Genomic DNA, 20,803 nt, shown 5'->3' on the forward strand with positions numbered 1-20,803 from the left:
TCTTTCTATACTAGTAATATTGTAAAATGGGTAACATCTAAATTCTAATGATCATCCAAAAATGATGTAATGTGACCACTCTGTCATTGGTCCAAGAACACAGTAATACATTACACAACATTTGATAACCCAAAACTTGCCATAAATGGCGGCTTTTATGCTCCATCTACTGTCAAAATGAAGGGAACACAACAAGCTTACAATACCTCAGATGTTAATGCATCCGTACACCTTAACAAGGATAGTCCACGTGAACGCCAAAAGATTTTCTTACATTAACAGCTGACATACTTTTCACAAAACGAGGAAAAAACTTCCTTTTTTCCTTTTTTTTTTTTTTTCTAAAGGTGCATGCCAAAGTACAAAAGCCAGAACACCAAGAAGTCGAAAACCATAAAGTTGTTAGTTCAAACATAATAGCTAACCAGAACTTGTCTTAGATGCCTGGCAGTGGCATGCTTCCTTTAGCAAACCCTTAAATCTAGGATTTTACCTTGCCTGGAAATTCCTTTTCCCCTTCCTGTAAGGTTGTTGAGCACCGGCTGTACTGCAAGTAGGTAAGCTTACATTACCAGGGGGCAGGAATGAAGGATTCACAGGGAACTGTTGTTGCATAACAGGTTGTGCCGTGGCATCAAAGTGTGATGAAATACCACTTTGAAAAACGTTGGGCAAGCCATTATCTGGCAGTGCAAAGTTGCCATCTCTTTGGCTGCCAGAACTGTCAAACTGTTGGTTGAAGTGACTCTGAAAAGCAAAACTATCCTCAGCAGGACTAGAACCTGTAACAGTCTTGAATGCAAACCCAAAGCATGGATCGGACCAAGAGTTCTGAAATGGAATTGCAGATTGCAGCCCTGGCTTCCCAATCACTTCTGTAGGAGCAGTTTGGTTTTGATGAGGTTCTTTGCTCTTGTTTGACGACTCAACATGGAACACAGTGGTTCTGTATGTAAAATCACGACGTTCAAGTGCCATTCTTGGTCCAATCTCAAGTTGTTGAGATGCTTTATCTGTCAGATTCACTGAAGTCAGATCTGCATTCCGAATGGCTTTGCTATTACAAGACTTTCTATCTGCAATTTTAAGAGCTTGTTCATTGGACAATGATGCAACCAGCTCAGGTGAATGTCCAGCAAGTCGTTTTGAAGACCGACGAAGCAAAATGCCATCATTATTCTTAGACCTAATTGAGTTAAACAAAGTTTTTCTACAACTGCTTTTTTCAATTCTAGTTTCAGCTAGATTCTTCTGTTGCTGGATATTAGCAATGGGTGGCGAAACAAGCCCTTCATTGATAGCATCCTCTAATGGTATTGCACCTGTAAGAGTCTTGATTGCAAATTCTAGGCATGGGTCAGAACAGAAAAATGATTGTAGTTCTGACTTGCTGTCACAGCCCTTCTGAGTTCCCAACATTTGTGGTTCCTCTCCAAGAATTGCTTTATCTTCATTACGTCTTATGTTATTGATTTCTGGACTGACTGCTGCAGCAGAAGCTTGATTTGGGAGGTTGGTGCACGTAGGACCAATGTTTAGCTGCCAAGTTGCTTTATCCACCAAAACACATGGTGGTTTTGGTTCATTTTTTCTAGTCTTGGTAGTTGCATTCTGAAGAGCTACTTCAGTGGACACTCCATTGGCCACCAGCTCAGATTCATGCCTGGGAAGTCGTTTCGACGACCAACGAGGCAAGCCGGGCTCTTTCATCTTCTTGAACTTGCTTGAGTGCTTAGTTTCTGTGTTGCTTCTTGCGCTTTTCACAATGGATTTACCTAGATTCTTCTCTTGCAGGGCATTAGAAGCTGGAGTTGAAACAAGCCCTTCATTAGCTGCATCATCAAGTGGTATTGCACCTTTAACAGTTTTGATTGCAAATTCTAGGCATGGATCTGAACAAAAGAAAGGCCGTACTTCTGACTTAGGGTCACTAGTCTCAAACATTTGTGGTTGCTTTCCAAGAACATCTTTGTCTTCAATGGGCTTTATGGTCTTCTTCGCTAACCCACAATCTGAAACCGTTGAATAAGCAGAGGCTTGCTTTGCTACCTCTGCATTGGAGCGAACATTAAGCTGCTGAGGTGCTTCATCCTCCAAAACACAGGGACCACTGGTTTCATTTTGGCAAGGCTTAGCAAGTTCAAGGCCACTAGCCACCAGCTGAGGTGCAAGCCGAGCAAGTCGACTTGAAAACCTCCTAGGCAAATCAAGCTCTCTTTTATTCTTGGACTTGCTAGAATTCTTAAAGTTTAAGTTGCTCCTATTCTCTGTTCCACTTTCAAGCAGGTTCTTCTCTTGCACATCAGCTGCAGCAGTTAAAACAAGCACATTATCCACTGAGAATATTTTACCCTGCTTTCTCTTGGATGTTTTTTGAGCTACTGAGCTGCTCCTACTTGATTTTTCAGCAGTCTCAGGATTCTCAGGATTCCTTTTAATTGCATTCTCAACAGAACCCTTCCCTTGAGAAATCTGAAGTTTGGAAGCTGTAGCAATCCCAGTTTCAGTATAACCCTTCTTACTTTGGCCTTTCTGAAAGGTCTCAGCTTCTAGGTCAGATAAGATACTCCTATCAGATGTCTCCTCACCTGCAGTGACAAGTTCTGCATCAGAAGCATGAATCCACATATGATTGGCTTGTAAACAACCCCTCTGATTCAAATTCTCAATGGTTGCTCATGGTTTGAAGGGTTTATAAATTTTCCACCCCTTACCTGTAAACAGCTGCCGCCTGGCAGCAGGATGCTTCACTTTCTGCGTTTTAGCTGCTGGGAGTTGCTAAATAGACAGAAGGCAAAGGTAAAAACACTCAGATGATAAAAATTTCCATCCAGCATATTACCCAAAAGAAAAAAAAAAAAAGTGATTATGAATCAAATCCCAACTGACTATTGGTTGAAATTATAGTCTACAAAATGGTAGATGAGGCATTAGACTTGAATGGCAGGTCATAAGATAGATAAACCTTGACAACGAATCAGGTTGCAGGTGCATAATCCTCAAACACAAAATTTAGTCTCTGAATATCCCCATAGGTTATCAATAACCTAAGGACAACCTGTATATGAGCTTACTTGTCGTATCCTATAATACCCATGATCTTGTATGGAAAACATGAACCTGGTCCTTACCTTTATTCCATGTATGATTTTAAAGCAAACAATGTAACTTAATAAATGATAATGGACTTTTAGTTTGATACGGCATGCATCATTGAAATATGTAATAAATCAAGCAGGTAAATGTTGAGCAAATAAAATAGTAACGGAAATAGGATTAAAATAGATTAAGTGCAAACTTACTAATTTGTCTTTACTAATTAAATTTTGATCATCACTGTGCTTGTTCTTCGGTAAAAAAGCATCTCTACCAATCTCTCCAGTTTCTAGATAGCGAAGAACAGCCTTTTTGGAGCGAAAAACATATCCACTAGCTGGATCAGTGTAATACTGTAGCATTCATAATTATTACTGATCAAAATTCATAACTAGTATGTATGTTCAAAGAACAATAATTTATAACTCCATAAATAAGCACCAGTTAGTTCATTATGCTGTCAAGGCAAAGCTTGAAGCAATATCAGCACAAGAATCAGCACAAATTTTTTGGTATGTATCATGAATATTGAGGACATAGATAAGTAACGTGTATCCATGTATATCTAAAAGGAAGGCTAGGGGTACAGAAAGAATTGGAAAGTAACTCCATACCGGGTCCCTTCTGACTCCATTTGCATCCCTTTTAATCTTGACTTCCTTGACCCATCCTGCTGGTAAATCATCCGCAGTAGATTTCTTAATGACAACCTAGATTTACAAATACAAAAAAACCTATCTCATTCAGTAGTTGTAATAAAGGAATAAGATTCAGTATCTCATAAAAGATATTCTAAATATAGAACAACTTTTATGTATATTAGTATAAGCACTTTAAGCACTTAAATGTCACCAATCTCTCTCTCTCTCTCTCTCTCTCTCTCTGCAAACAAATAAATAGACAGAAAGAAACAAGAAAAACAAAATGGCGGCAAAAGGATATTTTGAAACTAACTTTGCTTGTAGAGTGAGAGGCTCTTTTCTTTCGCTTAGGTTTGCTACTTTTCTGCTCCGTATGATTGAGAAAATGGAACACCTGTGGCTTGGAATGGAATCTAAATCCAGTTGATGGATCAACATATACCTGCAACAAGAAAGCAGCTCAATAAAAATTAAAATTGAAATATTATGAAAAGAAGAAATGAGCTTAAAGTTCCTCATGTTAGTAAATGTTTAGTCCATGCAACATAAAGTAAATTAAAGACATAAAAAGTTCTTAAATAAAAATCTCATTCATTATGATGTGTCTGTATGAAAGATCTAATTCAGATGTCAATGGGACATAGGACAAGCCATTCATGCCTATTGAAGTGGTAGCCATTGATGTGTAGCAGCATAACAGGAATATGATCAGAACCAGCAAAGGGTAGCAACGGAAAAAATAATCCTCCGATAATACAGTACTTCAAATTCCATGCGGCATTAGAAGATAGAAAATCACCATGATTCCTATGCATAAAAGAAAAACAAATTTCATACCTTGTAGTGTTTTCCAATTTTTGCACCACTCTTATGGGCTTTCACCTCCATGAACCAATTCTGAGGTAACCATTCAGGGTGTTCATTTCCTTTTACAACAGTCTGGATGATGATTAAATAATTAAAAGTGAAAAAGGGCAGCAAATTAATAGATGATCTAAACACACTATCAAGTGATCATTTGCTAAGGGCATTTTAATTCAACACAGTGGTAAGACTGCAAATGTTTCTTTCACATACAACAACTTTGATAGGAGAAACGTAAAAATATAAATTAGTTGTTTCAGCGATCAAAATAGATTTTGGATAATATAACAGTATCTAGTGGTTGCACTGAGAAGAGACAGGTGGAGAAGAGATGTACATTTTTTAAATTTACCATTATTTATTGTACAAGATATGATAGTTTCTTAATAAGCACTGTAAGCACAATTCTCGTCTTCTCTCTGTCTTTGCAAACACATAAGTACATGGACAGAAACAAAAAAAAAAAATTCCCAAACAAGGTAGAAAAGAAAGTGGTAGCAAAAGGATTTTAGAGAACCAACTTTGCTCGTAAAGTGTGAGGTTATTTTCTTTGCTTCAGATTTGCTACTTTCCTGCTCTACATTGCTAAGAAAACCGAACACCTTTGGCTTGGAATAGAATCTAGATCCGGTTAATGGATCAATGTATATCTGTAACAAGAAAGCAGCTCAACAAAAAAGTAAAATTGAAAATTACAAAGACAGAAAATAAGTGCTTAAAGTTCCTTGGGTTAGTAAATGCTAGTCCATGCAATATAATGTAAATCAAAGCCTTAAAAATTTTTGAAAAATCAATCTCATTCGTTATTATGTGCATGTATGAAAGTTCTAATTGAGATGTCAATGGTAAATAGGAGTATAGGACAAGTCATTCATGCTTATTGAAGTGGTAGCCATTGATGTGTTAGCAGCATAAGAGGAATACCCAGCAGAACCACCAGCAAAGGGTATTAATGGAGAAAGAATCCGTCAATAATACAATATCACAAATCCATGTGGTACTAGAAGGTAGAAAAGCACCATGGTTCCTATGCATAAAAGAAAAGAATTTTTAATACCTTGTAGTGCTTTCCAATTTTTGCACCACTCTTATGGGTTTTCACTTCCATTAACCAATTCTTAGGTAACCATTCCGGACGATCATTTGCTTTTGCCACAGTCTGTATGATGATAAAATAAAAGAATAAAATAGGAAGGAAAAACAAAAGCAGTTAATTAATAGGTTATCAAAACTTACATTTTGCCTTAAAGTTGACTGCTGGTCATCAGATTGAGTGCTTCCTGTTTTAGTATAGAGAATAAGATCATCCTTGGTAAAGAACTTTTGACCAGTTGCCAAGTTTACGTAATGCTGCAAAAGGAAACAATAATTATAATAACAAGAACATGTTAGCAGATTTGGTGTAAATAGACAGCTTCTTTCTACATATTACCATTTGTCTTATTTAAGCAGTGACACACATCTATAATTTTAATTGCTCAATTATTTTGCAGAAAAGACAAGAAGAAGGGGAGAAATTTTGACACCACATCAAAATACACCACATAATCAACTATTAAAGCCTTAAACCAAAAATTAATGTCTCAGCACCCTGGAATCACCGGCATTGTTTTCTCTCTTCTTATTTCTTTAACTTTTTCTCACGAAACGACAAAGAAAATCATTCCAATGCCTCAAAATTTCCTCATACAGAACAAAATCCACCTGCTGTTACGTAAATTTACTACCTACGGCAACAATGCAATGAACTCTTATTTTCATGCAATACATCACTAAAATGCCAAATCAACAGAATAAAAAACCTCAATACCTTCGCTCTTTGGCCTCGAAAACTCATAATTCATCAACATGCAACCCTCATTTGTTCTACTAACCCTCGAACTCGACATGCACAAAGCAAGATATACCATTTGATTGCATTTCTTTCACATGCAACTAAAAGCAACCGATAACCAACTAATAAAAGCTCCATAACTTAACGTTAAACTTCATCAGTTCATATCTACCCTACTTCACAAAACTTCTTCAAAACAGTTAATTTCTTTTTAAAGTAAAACAATAAAATAGAGAAAATAAAACCTAAAAAACCCTAAATTGAAATAAATACAAGTACCAGTTGGGAAATAATTAACTAACCGTGATTCTCCGGCCGGTCTTTTGGAATTTGAACTGTAGGGTCCAGCCAGGGGGAAGCCAATCCGTGGAAGTTTTCTCCGACATTATCGCCAGAAATTAGATTTTCCGGCAATCGTTTTGGAGTGTGTCTGAGAAAGGAAGTAAAAAAGTGGGAGTGAAAGGTCAAACTGCCTAACAAAAGAAGACTGACGACAATAACACAATGTGTGACGGAAGATCAACACGTGGCCTTTTGTAAAATTCTTTTTCAGTCGATATTTTAAAAACAAAACAAGTCAGGTGAAAAAATATTTTTTCAGGTGAGTTTTTACTGTCAGTAATTTGTTAGTGGAGGCTGAGTTGGCAAATCATGGACTGCTAAACTATTAAACTCTCAAAATTAAAAGAAAAAAATTACAAAAAAATCTAATTATTTTTATAAACTATAAACACTCGCCAATTAGAAAATTTTTTTCTTTGTGTGAATGTTAGAAACTAGTAATAAACTCTCATAAACTTGTAGCCAATCAAAATTTTGATTAGAAAATAAATGTAATCCATCCATCTCAATTTATTTGTCTTAATTTTTAAAAAATTTGAGAAAATTTTTTTTATTTTAATATATTTAATATTAAAATTAATTTTTTTATAAAATTAAATTTTTATAATTTTTAATATTAAAAAGCAAAAATTATAAAAAATAATTTTAAAATAAAAAATGAAAATTTTATATGTTTTAAAAAATAAAACATAACTTTAAAATATTTTTAAAAAATGAATGAAAAATAGACAAAAAGAGCAATATTAATTTATATTTTAATATTGTATCTTCTTAGATAATGAAATTACTTATTGAATATTTTAATTTTTCTCCAAAATCTTACAAATATTTTTACGTTAAGTTTAAACTTTAAATAAATTATATAGTCACTTGGTTGATTTTTTAAATGTTTAAAGTGAAAAATTTTTAAATGTAAATTTAGCTTTTTAGAAAAAAAAAAAAAAAAGAAAAAGGTACTTCTAAGAAAGCAGTTGAGCTCTTCGTTGTAAGAGTAGGAGAAATCGATTTCAATAGATTGATTTAATCGACGGAAATCAATGAAAAATAATTAATTCAATTTTTATTATAATGAATTTTTTAAATTGATTAAATTAATTAAATTAATTAATTTTTTGTTTGTAAAATTATTATTGAAATTCATTGAATTAATTAATATTTTTAATAAATAAAAATAAAAAAATTAAGATAAATATTTTTAATTGTTTTTTTATATAAAATGTTATTAAAATTATTAAATTTTTTATTTTTTTAATTTGAATGATACATAAATTTAAATTTTACTAAACCAAATATATAATTAAATAATTATTTATAATAAAAAATAAAAATTTTGATTATTTAATTTGATTGAACTAAACCAAATTAATTTAATTATGGTTAATTCGATTATAATCTATTATTTTAAATTTTTTTATCGATTGGATTAGTTATCGAATAAAAATCGATTAATTTGGTTACGGGCTAATTGCTCAACGCTGCTTCCTTGTGAAAGCGCGTCCCTTAACTTTTTGCTTATTTATTTAGGACCAACGAAGGTAAAACAAAGAGAAATTGAAGCCAAAACAGCGAGAGAAGAGAAAGCTCTGTCAAAGGTTTTCTCTTTTCCCTTTTATGATCTTCGAATCTTTGAATATTTTTGTTTTTTTATGAAACGATTCGTTGAATAAAGAAAAAGCTTTCAAAAATCATGATTTTGATGGTCGAGTTAGGTTTTTTACAGTTGCCCAAGTTGATATCTTGATTATAATTGGAATAAAAGATTGGGTTACTAGATTGTGGTTCTAATTTGATATGGGTTTGGAAAGATTCAGTCATTGAAGTGTTGAACAGGAAATTAGATTACGATTAACTGGGTCAGGATTATAAGAAGTAGCAAACCTCAAAAGCTGGGAAAAATGAAGCAACATTCTCAAGATTGAACTTTAACCAGTTATTGGATTAGAGTTTGAAATCCAATCTTTGTGTTTGATTGTGAAAGGAGTCTTTCTTATTGCGTTAAAGATGAAATTTTGAATCATGGTAACTTTGGTAACATAAAAAGATTGGATCTTGTTGAATTTCTGATCACGTAGCAGGTAGATTTCTCTTAATTTTTATTTGGTTGGAGTTATTGTACATGCATTTGGGTAGTTATGCTGATAAGCTTTTTGGGTTTTAAGCTTTATTTTTTATTTTTTTATTTTTGTGTCTCCAGGATTTGAGAAGTTCTGAAGATTAAGAAGGTCTTGAGTTATGGCATTGCAAGAGAAGTTAGATAGATTTAATAAGCAGCAGGAGAAGTGTCAGTCGATGCTCTCTAACATTGCAGCTAAATCAACATCTTCTAGGGCCACCACAACCCCAAAACCTGCACCTGTGGCTGCCTCACCTTTTCCCGGTGCAAAACCTCCTGCTCCTGTCAAATTCTCAAATGATACCGAGAGGCTTCAGCACATTAACAGCATTCGGAAAGCTCCTGTTGGAGCTCAGATGAAGCGTGTTATTGACATTCTGTATCAGGTTCTTGTAGCCCTTTTTAATTTAATTTAATCTTTATGCGCTTGATGCAAATAATTCGAGTATTATACCTTGTTAACATTTGTAAAATGATCTTTATTGTTGCGAGTATCCTTGCTGAAGTCATGGTTTGCTGGTTCAGAGGATGTATCTGTTATGGAGAAAATTTGCTTTTATTGAGAAATTGATGGCAATGTGCTTACAAGAATGAGATAAAGGAGAAATCCTTTTGTTTGGTTCTGTGCCTACTTTAGTTTTTTAGAGTTTCTTGCTTCTGATAATGATCCTGATTAGCATGTGCCTTCTACTGCTATCTTCATCTCTTAGTCTTGTCCCATTGAGGTTGTGGTAGTTTTACAATGGTTGGTAAGGCAAGCAAATTTCTAAAATGTTTTAGCAATTTCTTTGGAGCAGTGGATGCAAGTGATTTTGGGGTCATAGTTTGGGATGGCAGCCAGTAGGTTCCTACAGAAGCATTGTTGAATGCATTTGTAGCCTTTTTGAGTTGAAAATGGTAGGTGTTCTTTGCTTTGTTGGAAATGCTATTTCTACCCTCTGGTAAGGGAAGTCCAGGTGTGGGATTCTGCTGTATCCTTGATTCCTCAAGTAGTTATGTTGGCAGTTTGATTTTATCATAATGTTTGATTTTACATCAAAGAACATCGGAGACTTGAGATTATATATGGTATTTGTTTTGTGAGATCTTTGAAAAAATGTTAGTTGCTGTTAGTATGGACTTTTTACACGTATCTTTGTTTCTGTTGACATAATTGTCAGATTATTGAATGAACAATAGTGCTTCATAAGGAGCTGAAAATTTTTAACTATCTCAAAGCTTATAAGGTATTTATTCGTCGTTGCAGACAAGAAAAGCATTCACACCAGAGCAGATAAATGAAGCATGTTATGTTGATGTGAACGGCAACAAAGATGTCTTTGAGGGCTTAAGGAAAAACCCAAAAGTTAACTATGATGGGAAGCGCTTCTCTTACAAGGTGACATTTGCTGCTGTGACATTTTGATAGACTTCTTTTTTGGTTTTAGCATCTATATCATAATAACCATTATCCCTTTTGCTTAGTCTCCTTCATAGAGGATTACATTTTTGTATACGTTACCCTTGCAGGCCAAGCATGATGCAAAAAACAAGAATGAACTTCTTGTCTTGATTCGGAAATATATAGAAGGTATTGATGTTATTGATCTCAAGGATGCGTACCCAAATGTGATGGAGGACTTGCAGGTATAATAGAGTTGCAAATTTTCCTTCATTTTCCATTTACCTTTACGCCCATACATAAGTTTCCATGATGGGTCTTGATTTTGACTTTCATTTACATAATTTTATTGAAGCCTTTAGTACCTTCATACTTTAGTTTCTTTTAATCTGATTCTTTATTTATTTTTTGTTTTCTAACAATTAAATGTTGTAAAAGCAAAGGGTGCAACACCTTATTTGTACCCACAGATGATTTATAACTGTACATAAAGTGGGAGATGTGATGAGCTGTTATGCATATAATATAGAATTGAAAGGCTTTAAGTTTTGAAATGTACGAAGGGTATTATGCAATTAAATGCTTCACTAACTTTTAATTGAACTCACTTTTGGTAAGTATTATTGAGAAATTTCTCATTGAAACTATGCTTGGATACTTTTTTGGGTTATCAGCTGCTTGTAAAAGGGACATTGACTTCAGAGTTGGTTTTACGAGGTTTTCCCAACTGTTTCATTAATTGTTGGTTATTCTTATTTTACCTAGGTTGTTTTGGCTTTTAAGAAAAGCCTTTTGCTCACAAATCTACTTGTTATGAGTGCTTCTTAATTTCTCCTACTTAACAATATATTGTAGTAGGCATGAATTAATCTAAACATTGCTTTTAAGTTTAGTAGTTTCTGCTACCATAGCTGCTTATAGCTGTTCTTATTGTAGGCTCTGAAAGCTTCCGGTCAGATTTGGCTGCTATCGAATTTTGACTCTCAGGAGGACATTGCCTTCCCAAACGATCCCAGGGTACCTATTAAGGTGGATGCTGACCTTAAAGAGTTATTTCGGTCTATCGAATTGCCCCGGGACATGCTTGACATTGAGAAAGATCTCCAGAAGAATGGAATGAAACCTGCTACCAACACAGCAAAAAGGAGGGCTGCTGCACAAGTGCAGGGCATTTCCTCCAAGCCCAAACCCAGGCAGAAAAACAAGGAGTTCTCCAAGAAGGCAAAGCTAACAAATGCACATCTTCCAGAACTTTTCCAGAAACTCAAAAATACTTGAAGCCAGAAACTGATTTGCATTGGAGTCAGTTGGGCTGCTGCCGTATTTACAAGGGTTCTAACCGTTATTAATGGTTAAACCAGTACAATGAAACCTATATATATGTGGTATATAAACTACTAGTCTCCAACAATCATTACTACTCCCCTATCTCTTCTCGAGAATGCTATTCCACTCAAAGATGTAGACTTCGTGAATCCTACTAAATTGAAATGAGGGCAATTGGCCTGGAGTAAACTCAATTCTTTGTTTTCATTTTTATTTATATATATTTTTTATATAGGAACACAATTTATCCAATACTTTTCTTCTAATGATAATAATAGTAGTTACATTCTTATTGTTTGATGTTGAAATTTCATATCCTTTACTCGTTTGTAAAATGAAAAGCTTATTGGCTTCTACCATTATCCAAGGAAAACTAGATTCAGAATAGGGTTATCCATTATATCATCAAATGCTAATATCTCTATGTTATCAGCCAATTTTTATATCAAGGCTAAGGTTAAATGGTGACTTAAAATGTTCAAAGATTAACTTATTTTCCTCACTTCTATGTGGACCAACATCTAAATCTTCCATAACCGATCCTTATGCCTGAAATATATTTCCAATCATATCTGGGGGTTGTATTTATATTCAGAAGGAAAATGGAAGTGCCAACAGCTCTCCAGAGATGCTGCTAGTCAGGTTTGAAAGTTCTGCTAATTTTTATGACCCAAGTCAAATCTGACAAGGTTTTGGTGTGAGATCTGGGTTTGCATTTTATCCATCAGAGAGAGAAAAACTTAAGTTACTGTTCATCGTTTGAAAAGTGTCAGAAAAGCTGAGACCATGTAAAAGATCATGTACTTCCATAATATGACTTCTTTTATCACTTAAGCGTTAATATTATGCAACTACGGGACCCCCCAATCCCTTGTTTTGTCTCTTTTCAATGAGTGACGATTCATCTTTGAGCATCTGGTTATATTAACCCATAAACCCCCAACATCTGAAAAAACAGCTAGCATGCATGATAGATGGTTATGTTTCAACTCTGATTTTCTTGGTTCAGTCAAAAATGTAATGCACATGTAGCTTGCGACAGGACCAGAGTACCAGGTGCTCGATACGTCTCTTCTACAAAATTCTTGTATGAAAGCAACTTGTTTTGGACAACACCATCTGTTAAGTCCCATATAAATATGCCTTTTCTTTTTGGGTATTTCTTCCTGATTTTAAATTCATAGATTTCGAGGTCCCATTGACTGATATTTTTCATCTGTGAGCTTGTAGTTTTGGCTGGACTGCTTTGCTTGCTAATCCAACTCCTCTATATAATAGAAAACAGAATTTTATCATATTGATAGCAATTACATGAATGATAAGTAAAACTTTCCAGGATCCCCTTTCTTTTTTTTTTAATCATGGAAGTAACATCAAAGAAAGCCACCAAAAAGTGGGTTTGACCCTTGAAACTATAAACAATGAAGATGTATAAATTAGCAACTAAAATATTGTTTCTAATTCTTCTTGTTTATTGTTTTTTTGAACTGCATATGAGCCAAAATTGCCCCACCATTCACGCTCTGCAGAAACTCAAATAATAAATCCAAAAAATGAGTTAGCATGATGATGCTAAAACAATTCAACAGTTCTTCCTAAAAATTTTAGTACTTTTAGTCTGTGGCCATTATCAATTTTAGCATTATTGGTTACTTCTTCTTCACCAAGTTCTGGCTTGGCAAATGACTTCCTTGCCTGTAATTCTTAATTGCAGAGCAAATTTATTCTGCAAAAAATAAATGATCCATTTAATTACCCTGAAACAGTGCAGCTTCATGGAAACAAAAAACCAGTTATTTACATTACATGACTACCATCTATGAGAGTCAAACAAAGTACAATTGCAGTTGTGGCCAGACTGTACCTATTATACAACTTTGAAGAAAAGGAAAAAACAAAAAAACAAGGAACTGAAGTATAAGCGGCCAAAAATTTGTATAACTTAATACATATTCAAGATCTGCAAAAAAATAGATATATCAGTTGTGGAGAGGGTTTGGTCCCCCTGGAATTGTTCTGTAGGAAACTTCATAAATTGGTTGACTTTTTTCTGCTCTGGATGCATCAGGAGACTTGGCAGGGAAATGCCTGGTGGAGAATTCTGTGTTGGTTGTTTGCTCAGCTTCACTGCTCAGGCTTCTATGGTTGTAGCGGCAACTTGAGAGGTGGATGGTGGCTAGTATGATCATAAAGAACATAAATGAGAATTTGGGATTCCAAATCCTCATGATTTTAATGATGAGAAAGGGCAGAAAAGATGATGAGAAGAACTAGAAGAAGTTTATCTAATTGAGTTTGTTCACTTAATAAAGAGGCAGGTATGAAGTCTATTAATATGAGATCAAGACAACAAGCAACTAGTGGTGAAGACTAAAGATATAGGCAAAACTAGCAATTAGTTCTATTGTAATGGCAGAAATACCCTTCATGCTTGGCTGAAACTGCCATCATGTCATTCATTACTCCCACCCAAAACTACAGCAGGAAAATAGTTGTAGTTTTGATTTGTTTCTTCACTTGCATTGATGAATAATCCTTTGCCATCCACTTTGAAAAAAAAAAAAAAAAAACCTTTGCCATCCTAAATTCTGATATCTATATGACCCTCAACTTACATGAACAACTGAAAATTCAGACTGTTTCTACTAAAAAATTGAAGTTAATTCAGCGTAAATCTCATTACATTATTTGCAAATACCAAGAACAGCAGAAATTCAAACTATTTATATAATAACATGTAGTTGAATTTAGTATGTGCATATACAAAAATTCTCATTCCATTTATTAAATCTGGTGCAAGTTTTTATAGTGGAAGGCTGCTCTTTGGATGGCTTAACAGCTCGAGGTTGTGAAAGATAAAAGTGATCAAAAGGAAACAGATATTATAGCATAGATTACAGGCTACATTGGTCCTTTTGCATCTGCTGGAGTGCTAACTTGAAAAGCCGTTTCTAAGGGGCTGTAGTAGGCGTTGACACTACATTAATTCTGATCAATCTTAATGCCAGTTTGGGTTTTGATAATTCATTTGGAGCTTAACATTAATAATTGATGGATCCTTCTTAAGGTGAATTCATATGGCATCGACAAAAGGCAGGCACGATTGCTGTTCCCAATAGTTTTCTTCATCACATGTAATTGCTTCTAAGATATTGGTAGTGTATCCGTTGGAGGATAGAAATAACCTGGACCAGATTGTAGATTATCTGATCTTAAACTTAATTGTGCCCCAGGCATCAGCATCATCTGAAAAAGGAAATATGCATGAACAAGCATTTTCCCGAAGTAAACTTTGCCTAACTTTTGTCCCGCAAAGATAACAAGTGGGGATAACAAGAGGGAGTGGGGTTCAAACTGTTTCCAAGTCCTAATGTCTGCTAGCGATGTGGAAGGAGCAGTCAGCAGTCGCACATTTCCTCAAAGGACATCATTACCTTGTGAATCATTTCTTGTCTGCCTGAATCCAAAGTCATGACATTTATGTTTTTCTTTCGATTACAATTAGATCAGATTAATTACTTTCATAGGAGTAAAACAACAGTCTGAAAGCATCACTTTAAGAGCTTGGAAGTCAATGCTTTGATCATTTTAAATTGGTTGAAGATATAGTTTTCACCGTCGGCTATCAAGAACATGAAAAGATTGGATTGTGAACTGCTTAACTTAATGATTGTTCCAGCTGCGTAGATAAAGAATATAGTGGCATAGGCCTTCTTCCTCTTTATTTTGCTCGATCATGTTGGATTGTGAGAGACCATTATTCATAAGCAACATTGATTGTAAAGTGAAAACCGAAGGGTTTCAGGAAACATCACGGGAAATCCCCCAAGAAATGGTTCAAACATACTTTTCTCGATGGAACATGCACTAAATTGCAGTTTATAACTAGCAAAAACATATATTAAAAAAAGAATAGCAGTGACAGAGAAGGGAAATTGGGAAGAAGCATGTAAGATATGGAAATTTGATTGTAAAGCGGAAATGGACACCAAAACACAAAGTAAAATTATAAAGCAACGATCACATTTAGAATACCAATTTGATGTACAAATGCACATCTTTGAGATGTAACAGCAGTGCTTCATAAAGAACCCAAGATCCTAGAACATACGCATCACTGACGCAATTCAATAGAATGACCTTTCAGCGCAAGTACAAATGTGAGAAGATAGTCGCGCCAAAGAGAAGGGAAAAAGAAAAAAAAAAAAAAAAAGGCAGGAGCTAGACTTATATGTTCTTTGTGCCAGACTGAGTAGCAGTTGTCTATGTTCTTGATCCACAATATTCATCCTCAACAACTTAAATTAAACTACTTCAGTCACTGCTATTTTCGGATTCGGATTCCAGGTATACCTTTCAAACCCATTTTTAGAGCTGTCTTCCTGAAAAGGGAAGGAGGTCTTTGCAAGCCAATTGACTGGGAAAACTGGTTGGCCAGCTCAACAAGTGTAGTTTTATCTCTGCCAATTTCTCTGATTGAGTTATAATAACCGAGCCAAGCATGATATGCTGCTTCTTTGATACTACCATCAATCTTTGCCACTGAAAACTCCAGCTGCAACAGGATTCCAAGCATTACAAACTTTTTTGTAACTGACGGCTATAAGAGGACCATCAGACACAACACAAACCCCATGTTTTAAATGAAATTGAGATATCAATGCAATATTTTCTTTTCTATCAACCATCTCATTCCCCCCCCCCCTAAAAAAACTTAAGATGCAGTCTCCCTGAAAATGATTCAATGATGAAAATAGAAATAAACTTCCTTTTCCCTTTTATTTCCAAGTCAAAATTAGGCTATTTTTTTCAGATCCAATAGCTAGGCAACAAAACTGGGGTGGGGTAGGTCTGATCCATATTTTAACAATTTCCCGAGTTAGGCAATTGTGGAATCCTTGTCCGTCATGTTAAAATCACTTAATTCTTGGTATTAGGGAGGATTTAATGCTCCTTGGCACAACAACCAACAGAGTTTACCAGTTAGTTTGGATGGGATCTTCATCAAAACTTGTTAATAGAAAAAATCAAAATATATTTTCAGAATATGGCATCAACCTATTAAAAAGATCCTTTTGATAGAAGCATAAAGAGTAATACTTTATTAGTTTAGGTGCAGACCTGTTGTTTAACATCCGGATCCAAATGTGGTAAAGAGAGCTTCTCTAGAGGCAATTCCTTAATTTCATCCAAGAAAAACTCTTCCCAGGGTGCAATCAATAAGATACCTTCTCCATCCTTGCCTTCCCGTCCTGTTCTTCCTAGGCGGTGTATATATTGCTCTCGGTCAGTAGGAATTCCCACCTGGTAGCAGTAAAATCATTCATAAATATTATTTTATTAAAAAAATAGTGGTCTATATAAACAAGATATGTAATTCACGACCAGAATGTTTCTTTACTTTCAGCAGCTTCATAAACCATCTAGTTAACTCAAAAGCTGCAAGATATCTTACCATTTCCGGGATTTTTCATTATGGTCCAATGACATCATACTTGAAAGGCAAAGCATATATGTATTTATGCATGCATATGTGCTTAAAAAATTTGAACTGCTTAACAAGCTACTATATGCTTGAGTTTCAGGTTCAAAGGTACCTGAATAACCAAAGTGACATCAGGATAATCCATTCCTCGTGCCGATACATCAGATGTAACAAGAATTAGTCTCTTAGATTCCCTGAATTCATCAGCTATACGAGTTCGATAAAGTTGAGGTTTTCTGGAATGGATCTCTCTAACATTCATGTTCATTTCTCTAAGAAGCAAATACATCAGTGATGTTACCATCCCGGTTGCACAGAAAACAATGACCTGAGTGATAGAACAGTTAGGTTTCAAGAAATTTGTGCAACTACCAAAATCCAGAGGCTAAAACATTTTACCTTGTAATCAGATGCTTGAGATATATGCTTCTTCAAAAGCTGGTGAACTATCTGAAAATGCAATTCATGTGGTGCAACAAGAAGAGATTGCTTAACCTGCATTCGTCAAGGAAGATTCTGCATATAACATCACTGCTGCCAATACGTTTGATACAAATTATTACATCCAGTTTAAGTATTAAGCAAAGGACTTCAGAAAAATTCAATTAATCAATAAAAAATTTTTAAAGTACCCAAGCTGTCTAAATTCCATTGTTTAAAAAGAAGCATGAGCCTAATTGTATTCCCCGATAGTAAATGTGTGCAGTTATCGCCAATTATACCTTATCATGAGTTTCTACACAGCCCAGACCCACTGTATCAATGAAGACATGTTCCCTTTTCAAAACAAGCTGAGATATTCGACGAACCTGCATAATCAAGCACAATTTAAATTTGAGTTGATTCATGCAAGGAAACCGGCCTTATCTACAACAAATATAAGGACAATGAACAATCTAACCTCTTTCGGAATAGTTGCAGAAAACAACAATGACTGCCTTTGACGGGGCAAACAATCAACAATTTTCTCAACATCTTTCCGAAATCCCAGGTCTAATAAGTGGTCAGCTTCATCAAGTATAAGCATTTTCAATTCCAGCAAACGCACAGACAAGGTTGACTTGTTCTCAACATGATCCAGCAATCTTCCAGGTGTTGCAACCATTATCTGCAGAAAGTTTCAACCCAGCTAATTAGAAAAAGTTTATCCTCTAGCATTAGGATGTGGAAGATTCTAGAAACATTTATAAGGCTAAGGCCTAAAACATAGGCTAACCTTGCATGGGTCTGATTCGAGGCGTTTCTGATCAACTTTGAAACGTGTTCCTCCAACTAGAGTCTGGACACCTATGCCATCATGATACTTCAGCAGTGCATTTGCTTCAGCAGCTAGCTGACTTGCAAGTTCTCTAGTGGGGCAAAGAATGAGAACGAATACCGGAGGCACCCGCTGAACGGTATTAGTACTAGCAGCCTTCAAAACTGTTTCAATTGCCGGAAGCTGTTTGTCTTTAAAAGAAGAATTGGAAGAAAGAACAAGAATCTATAAGTCATTAATAATAACTAAGAAATAGTAGTGTACCAGAAAAGCTACAGTTTTTCCTGTGCCAGTTTTAGCTTTGACCAAAGCATCTTTGCCTGCTCCACATTAAAACGAGGATAGTCATTTAGAATGTTTGACTTGTATCACACAAATTAGAGCAGCATGTTTATAGGAATATAACATGAATGGCAATGTAGTTAAAGAAAGCAATTTACCATAACTATTGGGAAAGCACTACACACAAGGAAAGACTTTTATACATATAGAACCATGTGACACTAGTAACATATCATGCAAGAATAGAACAGTAGGCCCAGGCATAAAAGCAACAGTGATAATTTGTAGTGTTAATTCTTTGTTACCCTATCTTCCAATTCCTACAGTTTGTATGCCTTCCTCAAATCACCTTTCTATAAGACCTAATCCTGCATCTTCTACACATCTAGTGACTCTAATACTTATGTCACATTTTGAGCTTCCAAAATGTGATACATACTTGACAATATAAGAACTTCCACATCAATGTTAATAGTCCAGTGGAAGTACCTCTTATGTGCATGAAAGGCTACCAAGGCACAAAGCATGAACAACTTACTACCCTAAACAAATGTAAAATAGAAAACCAGAGCAAGCTTCTAAAAGACTCACGGAATGACACAGTAAGTTCCATGAAATTGATGAAAGAATCACACAATGACCAAGTAAGCAATAAGACACACCCTCAAGACAAACAGAAAGAGTTGCCTCCTGTACTCGAGTCATCTGAAAATATCCAGCTGCAGAAAGTGCCTTGACTGTCAATGGGGATATACCACAGTCATCAAATCTGTAGAAACAAAAACCCACAGATTCACCAATTTTCTTATCATCAAAACCATAAATACATCTATAATTCAAATTCTCTCACTAGAACAAAAGAAAAACCAGTCCAACATCTTAGCTTACCTTTTTTGACTATAAATCGTTTCTCCCTCCCTCTTCTTCTCTCCATTTTCAGCCAACTTCTTCTTAGCCAACTCCTTCCTAAGCAACTCCACTTGCTCCGAAAAATCACTCTCCTTCTCAAGTTCCTTTAGTGGAACTCTCTTTGTTATCTTCACATCATACTTCCCCAACGATGCACTACTCCCCAACTTCCTAACATCCCTCCAACCCTCCACTCCTTCAGCTTCATCTTCCAAATCCGAATCCCATTCTTCATCACTCGATAAGCTTTCATTCCTCCTAAACCTCCTCCTCCCCAAACTATTCCTTTTCTTTATAAACTTCCTAATATTCTCAAAATTCACATTCTCACGGTTACCACCAGGATCACCACGGCCAAAACACCTCAAGGAATGATCATTCGAAACAAAATCAGATTCATGTTGATTAGAAGAATGCGAGTTTTTCTTCAACGTCCTATTTGCTATATTACGCCCCAAAAGGTTCATTGAATCGTACTTTGAATCGAAACATGACCGAATCCCACCAAAGGAACTCTCATTCATCCTGAATTTCCTGTCACTTTGAACTGAATAGCTTCTACTCTTAACAAAATTACTGCTATTTATGACACCTAATTTAGCATTTTCTCTACGTTTATCAGCAATTAGACTCTTCAGATCAAGCGGCGAATGAAGTAATCTTGATTGTCGATTCCTTGCCGTTTCAATAAATCGTGAATGTTCCTGTTCCTCTGATTTCAATGGGCCGTCGTTTTCGTTCCACAAATCCTCTGCCCCTTGCTTCATGAATCTATCAGCTAGGGATTTGATGTGATCGTCGGGGCTCATGGGGTTATACTCGGTTGGATTTGAACTCGGGTCAGGTTTACCGGCTAGTTTGGCCCGGATTTGAGACCGGATTCTGGCTTCGTAAAGTTGCTTCTCTTGGTGGAGGAGTTTCTTCTCTTTCTCCTTGGCTTTTTTCTCGTGGAGCCGCTTCCATTGCCACTTGTTTAGGCCGCCGGGAAAGGTCCGTGGACCGCCTCCCATGTTTCGCATGAAAACACGGGTTCGGAGGAGAACGGAGAGGGCTTTGGAGCGCTGGAGGAAGACCATTGTTGGGTTTAGGGTTTAGGGAGAGGAGAATTTGTTCCGATTTTTAAGATGGATTTTTCTATTTATGCCAAAATACGACGTCGTCAAGGACATTTTTTCCACTATATTGACCAAAAAGGAAGAAGTTTGTCTCCAGTTAAGTAACATCTCTTTCGATGTGGGACAAGTTTCACGCTCATTTGATAAACGACTTGAA

At 35.6% G+C, this 20,803-nt stretch overlaps 3 protein-coding genes across 9 annotated transcripts; 1 reads left to right on the plus strand and 2 right to left on the minus strand.

Moving 5' to 3' along the window:
• Positions 1–62: 62 nt before the first annotated feature.
• LOC111306230 (uncharacterized) lies at positions 63–6,901 on the minus strand. 5 transcript variants are annotated; one of them, XM_022904145.2, is made up of 10 exons: positions 6,738–6,901; positions 5,838–5,951; positions 5,659–5,760; positions 5,123–5,251; positions 4,575–4,676; positions 4,051–4,179; positions 3,711–3,806; positions 3,303–3,449; positions 2,715–2,778; positions 63–2,588 (listed from the first exon to the last, which is right to left on the minus strand). In XM_022904145.2, the coding sequence occupies exons 1-10, from the start codon at positions 6,819–6,821 to the stop codon at positions 490–492; spliced, it is 3,066 nt and encodes a 1,021-aa protein (XP_022759880.2). In that variant the 5' UTR covers positions 6,822–6,901; the 3' UTR covers positions 63–489. The 5 variants fall into 5 exon arrangements, with proteins under 5 accessions (XP_022759880.2, XP_022759874.2, XP_089621602.1 ...); XM_022904139.2 differs by having other exon boundaries at positions 63–2,603; XM_089765476.1 differs by lacking the exon at positions 5,123–5,251.
• Positions 6,902–8,233: 1,332 nt separating this feature from the next.
• Positions 8,234–11,897, plus strand: LOC111306269 (transcription initiation factor IIE subunit beta-like). Of its 2 annotated transcripts, none has more exons than XM_022904173.2 (5): positions 8,234–8,369; positions 8,972–9,276; positions 10,137–10,268; positions 10,400–10,516; positions 11,208–11,897. In XM_022904173.2, the coding sequence occupies exons 2-5, from the start codon at positions 9,010–9,012 to the stop codon at positions 11,547–11,549; spliced, it is 858 nt and encodes a 285-aa protein (XP_022759908.1). In that variant the 5' UTR covers positions 8,234–8,369; positions 8,972–9,009; the 3' UTR covers positions 11,550–11,897. The 2 variants fall into 2 exon arrangements, with proteins under 2 accessions (XP_022759908.1, XP_022759917.1); XM_022904182.2 differs by lacking the exon at positions 8,234–8,369 and adding an exon at positions 8,714–8,852.
• Positions 11,898–15,598: 3,701 nt separating this feature from the next.
• LOC111306286 (DEA(D/H)-box RNA helicase family protein) lies at positions 15,599–20,689 on the minus strand. 2 transcript variants are annotated; one of them, XM_022904189.2, is made up of 10 exons: positions 19,511–20,689; positions 19,285–19,391; positions 18,605–18,660; positions 18,299–18,523; positions 17,984–18,190; positions 17,805–17,891; positions 17,482–17,577; positions 17,195–17,410; positions 16,719–16,901; positions 15,599–16,152 (listed from the first exon to the last, which is right to left on the minus strand). In XM_022904189.2, the coding sequence occupies exons 1-10, from the start codon at positions 20,605–20,607 to the stop codon at positions 15,922–15,924; spliced, it is 2,505 nt and encodes an 834-aa protein (XP_022759924.2). In that variant the 5' UTR covers positions 20,608–20,689; the 3' UTR covers positions 15,599–15,921. The 2 variants fall into 2 exon arrangements, with proteins under 2 accessions (XP_022759924.2, XP_089621609.1); XM_089765483.1 differs by lacking the exon at positions 18,605–18,660 and having other exon boundaries at positions 18,299–18,531.
• Between the last annotated feature and the right edge of the window lie 114 nt (positions 20,690–20,803).

This window comes from Durio zibethinus, chromosome 9, assembly GCF_047325235.1.
Source record: "Durio zibethinus cultivar Kanyao isolate XHJ-2024 chromosome 9, ASM4732523v1, whole genome shotgun sequence".
NCBI lineage: Eukaryota > Viridiplantae > Streptophyta > Magnoliopsida > Malvales > Malvaceae > Durio > Durio zibethinus.